This window comes from Aulonocara stuartgranti (assembly GCF_965226115.1).
Source record: "Aulonocara stuartgranti genome assembly, chromosome: 3".
Classification (NCBI taxonomy): domain Eukaryota; kingdom Metazoa; phylum Chordata; class Actinopteri; order Cichliformes; family Cichlidae; genus Aulonocara; species Aulonocara stuartgranti.
The window spans coordinates 2,725,744-2,735,782 of NC_138941.1; the positions used below are offsets into that span (position 1 = coordinate 2,725,744).

Below are 10,039 nucleotides of genomic sequence, written 5' to 3' on the forward strand. Positions count from 1 at the left end.
CTGAGCCAACGTACCTCAGTGAAGTTGAGCACATCCCCATATTCTGACTCCATTTCCTCTAAAAAAGCTCAGAACCTTCGGTGCTTTAAGCCCCTGGATCTGATTTGGTTGATGCATTTCACAACAATAGACATCACATTGTCAAACTTCAGGCATTTGCTGCAAAGGACCTGCTGATGGATGATGCAGTGCAGAGCAATGGCCTCCTCCACGCCTTCCTCTTCCAGTTTGTTTTGTGCCACCAGTCCATGTTTCCTCCCTGTCATTGATGGCGCTCCATCTGTTGTTATTCCAACAAACCTCTTCCATGGCAAACCAACATTCTCAATGGCATCACACAGCTTGTAAATATCTGCTGAGCGGTGGTCTGGCCATGCATTGGAATTACTGTGAGCAGCTCCTCCATCACTTCAAAACTGTCATCAACACCACGGACATACATTGGGAGCTGGGCAGTGTCGGTGATGTCTGTGGTCTCATCAAGAGCGACTGAGTATACACTGAAACATTTGGCTTTCTCACACAGTTGGTCATAAATGTCACTTGACAGGTCAGAAATGCGATCTGCTGCGGTGTTGGCAGAAAGGCTGATGTTGCTAAACTGACCTTTCTTTCCCGGACAGACTATATTTGCAGCCTGCAATATGCACTTTTAGACAAATGCACCTTCTGTGAATGGCTTCCCTGCTTTAGCAATCATCTCACTAACCACGTGGCTCCGACTGCTGCATTATTCTCTTTGGTTGCTTTCTTGGAGAAATCTTGCTGCCTCAGTAGATCTGTTTTAAGACTGGCAACCCGGTTCGCTCTCTCGTCTCCCTGGTATTTTGCATCCAGCTCAGCATGTCTAGTTGTGTAATGACGTTTCAAATTGTATTCCTTGTGCAGCGCAACTTTCTCTGTGCAAATAAGACAGGTCGGGGTGCCCCTGTGCTCAACAAAGAAATATTGCATTTCCCACTTTTCCTGAAATTGTCGGTGCTCATCACCAACCTTTCTCTTCACCGCAGGCTTTGAAAAAGACATGTTTGGGGCTATGTGACATTTATAATTCTACTTGGTGTCACTGTCGCATTGAAGTTTCAATCAAGCGTTTAGCCGACGGACGGGGAACGTCTCAACGCGTAGAGAACGTCATTTCTGCTTCTTTTTCTTGCAACCGTAGCACGGCGATCGGCAGATAAAAAGCCGGTAGCAGTTGTTACGAAATCAGTTTTACCCCGGTTCTTTTTATTCCTCGAGCATCCAGAGATGGCACCGGACTCAGTAGTCATTTTTACAAAATCTTTATTCATCTTCATTTAAGCATGCACTTCTAGAAGGGAAGATGAGGCCGGTGTCCCTCTGCAAAAATCTTCACCCCTTTGTTAGTTACAGCCAGCTTTATAGAAGTGACCCCATTATAAAACCCCCTACGGTGTGCTGCAAACTCTGTCTGTGTCTATGTGCACGAGCACGTGAATGCCTACATGTGCACGTTCCCACGTGTCTATGTGAGTGTAAAGTGTCATACATTATCAAACTAACATTACATTTTCATATTAAGGTGGGGCCAAAAACTATCGTCCTGCGGGCCACAATTGGCCCGCGGGCCGCGAGTTTGAGACCCCTGGTGTAGGAGGACACCTACTCTGTGTCTGGTTAAGTATAAGAGCCCTTTGTTAGGGGGACCGCTGGACTCTTAGCACCAGCTTTGGGGTCACAGGGTCACATCTGGAACACACACACACACACACACACACACACACACACTATGCACAGACTGGTACTCTTTGTTCATACCTGTGTAAGACGTCATAATGAACTTGTGCATATTCATGTAAGCTCAATAAAGAGCAGTGTTACGAGGGAGCAGACGAGAGCGACTGAGGTCAAGTGAAGGAACGGCGCTGTCACAGTTCTCTCCCTCATCAATTGTCTGGTTCCAGCGGTGGGTCTGTGCTAGACGACCCATCACCAGCTTTTTCCACTGGTTACCAGTACGTGGTAGAATCCACTTCCAGATCTGGTTGTCTTTAAATCTGTGAATGGATTGGCTCCATCTTATCTCTCTTTAACAAAAGAATCCAAGTGGAGCCCTCAGGTCTGCAGATAAGCAGCTTCTGACCAGAACTAGACGTAAAAACAGAGGTGAGCTTTATCGATGGCTGCAGCCAAACTCTGGAACAGTCGCCCTTCACATCAGGTCGTCACCAACACTGGACATTTTTAAAAGCCGGTTGGAAACACATTTGTACTCTGTAGCTTTCAATCCTGACCAGTCTTTATAGTCATTACTGTGTATGTTTCCTATTTTCTCTCTACTCTGTGCAGCACTTTGGCTCAAGCTGTTTTTAAATGTGCTGATAAATAAATGTAGATTTCTTTGAATAAAACAGTGGAGCCGAGCTTTGAGCTCAGTGTGTAACAGTGTGTGTGTGAGAGCCATGTAATGTCCATGTGTGCATGCTGACTGTGCTGCTCTGACCCCCCTCCTCCTTTCAGGGTGGAGCCTGCTGGAGTCCGATGGTTGAGACCAGGTCTGAGGAAGTGTAAGTGTGTTTTTAATGGGATTCATGAAAACAAAGCAGCACACATTCAACCATCTTCATCATGTCAGGAGTCATCATCAAAGTGTCAATCAATGAACAGATGATGGATCAATAACTGCAGCTGGATTGTGTTTGTTCTCTCCATCAGATTCCTGTCAACTCACAATCGACACAAACACAGTGAACACAGAGCTCCAACTGTCTGACAACAACAGGAAGGTGACACGTGTGGAGGAGGTTCAGTCATATCCTGATCATCCAGACAGATTTGATGGTTGGCCTCAGCTGCTGTGTAGAAATGGTCTGACTGGTCGCTGTTACTGGGAGGTCGAGTGGAGAGGAGACGTTTCTATATCAGTGAGTTACAGAAGCATCAGAAGGAAAGGAGGCAGAGACTGTGTGTTTGGATACAATGATCAGTCCTGGAGTCTGTACTGTGATTATAATGGTCCTCGTCATGTCTGGCACAATAAGATACAAACATCCATCTCCTCCTCCTCCTCCTCCTCCTCCTCTGTCTCTAACAGAGCAGCAGTGTATGTGGACTGTCCTGCTGGCACTCTGTCCTTCTACAGAGTCTCCTCTGACACTCTGATCCACCTCCACACCTTCAACACCACATTCACTCAAACTCTTTATCCTGGGTTTTATGTCTGGTCTCCTGGTGCCTCAGTGTCCCTGTGCTGAGTGGAGTGTAAAGAGTGTCTCCTGTTACAGAAACACTCTGACTGTTGAACAGATAGTTCAGTCTGTACATGTCTGTCTCTTTCACTCACAAACACGTTTTCAGATTCATGGATTCAATCAGTTGATGTTTGAAACTCTTCTAAATGATTCCTTGTAAACTTCTTCAGTCACAAACAAACAGGAAGTGATGTCACATGTGTTCCTGTCCACACAGCAGAATGAGTCTATTGCTGACAGTGATGTACAAACAGAGTGAGCATTTCTGAGGCCCAAAATAAACTGAGTAGTTCACTGAATGAACAATGGACTGTGAGCTCAGTTCCTTCATCATTAGTATGGATTATATATGTATATGTATTATATTAGTATCATATATATCAGGTGCTGCTGCTTTCAGTCATTGTGCAAATGTGCTGTTTGTAAGCTTGTAAAGCTGCAGTCAGCTGAGACTGAAGAAGTCACCTGATCAGTGAGCAAACGTTTCTGAAAACGTCCAGATGAACAGAATCAACCTTTTGGGATCAGCCAGCAATGCAGCATCATTGTTGTTCAGCTTCAGAGGTTTGCAGGAATGAACTGATGACCAGAAACAGCTGCAAAGTCCAAGAAAATACCAGCTGGAGTTCAGCTGCATTTGAAGAAGTCAAAGAAAAGTAAGGATGGCAAAGGGCGACGTTTTCTTCCAAAGAGCTGCAAACATGGTCGACGCCTCATTAGAAGAATCATCTGGACATTTGTGAGGAACTCTAACCAAGAAAGCAACGTCACACAGATCCAACAGACAGTTTCCATGACTGCAAGTGTTGAGTGGAAAAATGCTACATTGCATTATTGCATCCTCTCACCACAGGAGGCGCTGTTGGCACCACTGATTGCTGATCAGCTGTTCTCTGATGATCTGATTGATACTGTGAATAACGGGACTCACTGAACTCTGTGACACAGTGAAGATTACAGAGTTTAACTTCACCCTTTAAGACTGACCACAGAACCAAGTCCGCCAGAGCTTTTGTTATATTTTTACATGCTGTGGAGCCATTTGTGGGAGCATTTCAAGTTGCTATACATCAATACAACTGTTATAGCCCTAATTTTAATAATATGTATGCATTAAGTCCATAGTAACTACATAAATTGCAAAAAAACCTCTGCTCATCCATCTCTGTGTGTATCAGGATACATTTGGTTCATAATACACAGAAAAATCAGAGTTATTACCTGTAATAAATGTGACAGATTCCTGCAGTGATAACCAGGCAGGACTGAAACACATCCAAGCTGTCACCACGGTAACAGCACCGCCCATCCACAGGTGAGGGGAGGAGCAAAAAGAGGGACTTTGACCATTTTATACTAAAAACACTCAACTAATGTTTCTAATATGAAACAAATAAGCCCACATTAATGTGAGCGTTTATTAAATAATAATAATGATGATTTCCTCCTGATCTCATTTCCACAGCAGAGAAAACTGTGGTGTATATTGAGGTGGAGGGTGTGGTCTGTGGCTCAGGTGTAGAGTGAGGGTGGGGTGCACCACAGCAGCATGCTGGGACTGCTGAGGGTGGAGGAGGGAGTGATGATGACATCAGAGCTGCAGCACAGAGACCAGTGAACACACAGTCTGTTCATCTTTGCATAGATACAATATACAGCACAATATTGAATGACAGACACGCTGTGGGAGCTTCCACAGATACACTGACGTCAGCATCCAGAGTCCTCCTGCTGCTCCCCCCTCAGAGCCCCGTGATCAGCACCAACACATTCAGTTAGATGACAGAGTCCAGCTGCAGCTAGAATCAGCTCCCCTCTGTGAACAACAGCACAGCGTCAGTGTTTCACACTCAGTGAAAGGAGGAAACAGCAGAAGAACACCATGTGTGCTACGTTTCCCAGGACACACTACAAACTGCACAAATACAGAGCAGCACGTGGAAGGACCTGGAGCTGCATTTACAGAGCTGCAGACAGCGTGATGTCCTGTATGGACAGGTGGAAGGAACCAAGTCCTCAGCTGGAACACTCGTGTTTGTCCACAGACAGGAAACACAGCAGGAAACTTCCTCACAGAAGTGCAGCTCATGGATAACACACTTCCTGTCAGTCAGAATGAGGCTGCAGCCAAACACAGAAAGGTGTTTTTGTCCAGATGAGCCCAGAGAAGAAACACGAGTGTTCACAGACATCAGAAGCTCAGAGAGGTGAAACATGAGGTTGGAGTCCTCGTCAGCATCCAGAAGAGCTGCTGTGAAACCCTGAGTACTCATGACAGACTCTGATGGCACAAACACATCATGATTCAAACAGAAAGACAAACATGGAGCTCCTGATCCTCCTGCATGAGAACAAGCTGACATGAGCGCTGTGTCTGAGAGTGTCTCCCTGTCACAGTGACAATAACACAGCTGCTGCTCACAGTCATTAAACTGACCTGAGGTCAGCTGTGCTCCTTACATATGAACCATGTGACCTCACATCAGTGCTGTGGATGTCTGTAGTCATAGAAGAGTAGAGCTGTAGCAGGTGGTGTGAGGAGGAGGTGGTGTATTGTAGTTAACGCAGTACTGAAACACTCCAGCAGAGGGCGCTGTTAAGTCCTTATTGTAACACAGTTACTGTGTGCAGTTAGACTTCATACATAATCTGCACTTATTTCCATCAGACATGCTGTCAGTAAATGATTGGTTTCTATTGATTCTACTTCCTGTTGACTCGTTTGATGACAGTGAAACAATCACAGCTGATTGTGTGATGATGTAAACTGTCACTGTTACATTCAGTGTGTGTGACATAATGTTAGTGCAGGCTGATAACAGCCTGGTTCTGTTAGAAACACATGAACGTGTCCATAGATCAGTGTGTGTTTAACATGAGAGCTTCAGCCCTGCTGATGTGTTAAATAAAGACATGCAGGAAAACTGATGAGACTCTGAAATAACTCTTTATATTTATAATGTAACTCTGCATCAAAAGAACAACAAAGGATCCCAGACAGGTTTCTGTGAACAAAGACCATTCTGATGTTTCTGTGTTTCTAACACTTTGACATTATTAGTAAACAGACTGCAGTGAGCAGCATTTATAAAGAGCTTCTATATAAAGATATGACAGCTGTTTGACAAGTTTATCACTCTGTGTTTGGACCTGATCAGTCCAGCTGTTTACTTGAAACATGTTCATTTACCTGTTCTGTTATATTCATGTTCTTGTCTCTGTTGAAAACACATTTTAATGTCCCTCAGATTTTTCTCCCAGATGAATAAATATAAAAATGACACAAACTGACTGCAGCTACTTTTTGTCCTTTCTGTCAAAAACCTTCATGTGACTCATGAGAGACACGTTTCAGCTGTTTGTGACAGATCAGAGGCCAACAAGTCATTTATAACACTTTCCATCATTGTTTAAAGTTCTCAGTGTTTCTGTGTTGCTGCGTATAGGATCTCCCAGCATCATCACTGTGCTGTCCAATCATTGTGTGCGAGGTTACCCTTATAGTGCGATGTGTGTTTGCACAAAGAGAAGCATGTGTGTCAAATATAAATAAGCACAGAACAGAAACAGCTGCTCGTTTCTTCTGTTTAGAGTCAAGTTAGTGTTTTGTGTCTTTGTTTGAGGCCTGATGTCGAGCAGAGGTGTGTGTAACTGCACTGCTCTGTTATATGTGTGAAGTGTGTGCTTCTCTTCAGCATCATCTTTGTCACTGCTGATTCCTTTGTGTCATCATGTGTTGAGAAGAGAGAACAGTTATAACGGAGGAGCAAAAGGAAGCCCTGAAATCTGCATCAACAAGGAAGTGTTGGCTCACCAGTGATCCCAGCAGAGCCACTGGTTTGGCTCCAGTTGTTCTAGATTCAATGATGTTGTTGCTACAGATACATGTCAGCATCTTTATTGAATTTAATATGAAGCAGAAATGGTGTCATTAGGAGAAGAAGAGGAGAACAAGTCCGGCGAGGAGGCAGCAGCTCTTAAAGATGAAACAGCAGCTCAGCCCTGAGCTCAGAGAGCTGCACATGAAAAAGCTCCTCAAGCAGATCCTGTCAGAGGTTTGTCATCAACAGGAGGAACTGTTCACATCATAGGATGAAGATGCTGTCAGCTGGATGAAGAAGGTTATTTAATGCAAACGTTCACACTGAAGTCAAATTGTTGTCGTGTTGAACAGATTCATGTACTGATCGTCTCCAGAATGTTAGAAGAGCTTCAATGAATCATTAGAAACAACTTACAGCTGCACAGCTGTGTCAAACACATCTGTGTGTCATTGTGGGATTGTTGTGTTTCTACATGTGACACACGTCTAAAACATGCACACAATCTGAACACAAACAGGGACTCATGTGTTCCCACAGCCAGATGCTGAGAGCCATTTCCTTGTAGTCCTGTGTCTACATACATGAACCATTAGATGTTATTGGAATGATTGTCAGCTCTGATAGTTTCATGTGTGTTTAGCTGGACGCTGTTTGATCCTCGACATGTTTAAAGGTGTCCAGTCCTGAGACACTGGGGCTGGAAACAGCTGTGATGTCATTGGACTGTCACACAGACAGAAGTGCATGAAGTGAGCAGCCGAGGAGCCGCTGATGTTTTGGATTCAACAGCATTTGAAAGGTCGACACAGACACATTTGCACACAGAAAGCTGAATCTGTCATATGCCACAGTGAACTCACTGTTCAGTGTTTTTCAGGAAGCTTCTTAACTGCCTCTGCTGCCAAACAAGCAGCTGATGTCCTTGAGAAGAAGCTGAAGAAGTCTTCAACAACAAATACAGGAAGTGGACTTTCAAATACTAGATTCACTTTAGACTCACAGAGAAATGACTCAACCAGCTGTGTTTGACTCTATGAAAGGTCAGTGTGTGTCTGCACACAGACTGTTGTGTTGGACTGTTATTCAGTTGTCTGCTGAATGTTTTCAAATGTCTGCATCTCAGCTGTGATGAGGCTGGGGGTCATGGGAGGCCACCGTAGCAGCCTCTTCAACATCATGACATCATCATAAATGCTGCTGGACTGTCTGATGGGCTGACGGTGAAAAAGCCGTCGGGAAGGAAACAGAAGACATTTCAGAGGCTGCAGCAGATTTCTTTGATTCGGGGCCTTTTTCAGCTTTATTGGACAGAGCAGTGAAGATAAGTGACAGCAAAGCAGAGAGAAAGGGGGCGTGGCCCGGGTCAAAGCCAGGCCAGCTGCTCTCCACCTCGTGGTCACCTGCTCATCCTAGTGAGCTCCACCAGCAGCCCTTTCACACACTTTACACTGTCAAACACTGTGTGTGGACCTCAGCTAACAACAGGCTACATTTAAGTCTGGACTACATGCTTTTATATTGTTTTTATTCCATCAGCAGCTCAACATCATGAGCAGCTTTGACATAAAGACATCAAACTCAAGCTGACTTTAAACTACTTTTAATACAGGGGCTCAAAAACAACAACATCTTTATTATATATCAGGACACAAAGTCATTTCATCTCAAAGGGAAACAGCTTTATTTGGAATAACCAGCACTATCAACTGGTTTGGGATCTCCACCAGTTTCATGTCTTTGCAGCTTCTCCAACAAAGTTCCTGTAAAATCAGCATGTTTGTCTTTATTGGTTTGATAGTGATTGTGTAGAGTACACCCAGCACAGACACACGCACACACAGGCAGGTATAGCCAACTTCCACGTTTATTGATATATTTGTATTTTGACAGCTGACTCAGTCGCACCGTCTGACAGCTCGAGCCCAGCTGATCTCCCCTGGCCGCTCCTCCTCGTCTCACTATAAACACAGCGGAGGAGACCATCATTAGTCCATAAACAATATCAGCTGTTCTTACCAGCCTCGCGGCGCCGCCCCGTTGAGCCTTCCGCTCCACTCCTCCCCTGCAGCTGCGCCCGGGGCCACGCCTCCGCCACACACCCCCACCGCCCGTTCGAGGCCGGGGAGCCGTCCGGCCGAGCCAACTCCCCCCCCCGCGAGCGAGAGAGGAAATCGGCCACTGCCATCTGCGCCCCCGGCCTATGGATCACCTTGAACTTAAAGGGCTGCAACGCCAGATACCACCGGGTGATCCGGGCGTTGGCATCCTTCATGCGGTGGAGCCACTGCAGCGGGGCGTGGTCCGAACAGAGGGTGAATGAGCGTCCCAGGAGGTAATAGCGCAGGGAGCCGACCGCCCACCGGATGGCCAGGCACTCCTTCTCCACGGTGCTGTACCGGCGCTCGCGCTCTGCCAGCTTCCGGCTGATGTATAGGACAGGGCGGTCGGCCCCCCTTACCTGCTGGGACAAAACGGCTCCCAGCCCTCTGTCCGAGGCGTCAGTCTGCAGAACAAAGGTGATGGAAAAGTTAGGAGTGTGAAGCAGCGGCTCCCCACAGAGAGCCTTTTTCGCCTGCACAAACGCCGCCTGGCACGGCCCCGTCCACTGGACCAGATCCGGGGCACCCTTTCGAGTGAGATCGGTCAGGGGGCTGGTTAGCTGCGCAAACCCCGGCACAAAGCGACGATAGTAACCCGCCAACCCCAAGAACCGTCTCACCTCCTTTTTCGTCCTGGGGCGCGGGCAGGATGCGATAGCCGCCGTCTTCTCCACCTGTGGACGCACCTGCCCGCCCCCCAGGTGGTACCCCAGATACTGCACCTCCCTCCGTCCAACCGCGCACTTCTTCGGATTGGCCGTGAGCCCCGCCCCCCTCAGGGACTCCAGGACCGCGGCCACCCGCAGCACATGCTCCGCCCAGGTGTCGCTGTGGATGATCACGTCATCCAGGTAGGCGGCAGCATACGCTGCGTGCGGACGCAGTACCCGGTCCATGAGAC

At 46.6% G+C, this 10,039-nt stretch overlaps 1 protein-coding gene across 1 annotated transcript in view; it reads right to left on the reverse strand.

The window, feature by feature from the left end:
* Positions 1–9,536, reverse strand: part of LOC309702327 (uncharacterized protein) — an 88,624-nt gene extending 79,088 nt beyond the window's left edge. The window contains exon 1 of the mRNA XM_082527002.1: positions 8,945–9,536. Coding sequence (XP_082383128.1) covers positions 8,945–9,025 — 81 coding nt within the window. The 5' untranslated portion in view covers positions 9,026–9,536. The remainder of the gene's footprint in view (positions 1–8,944) is intronic.
* Positions 9,537–10,039: the final 503 nt, after the last annotated feature.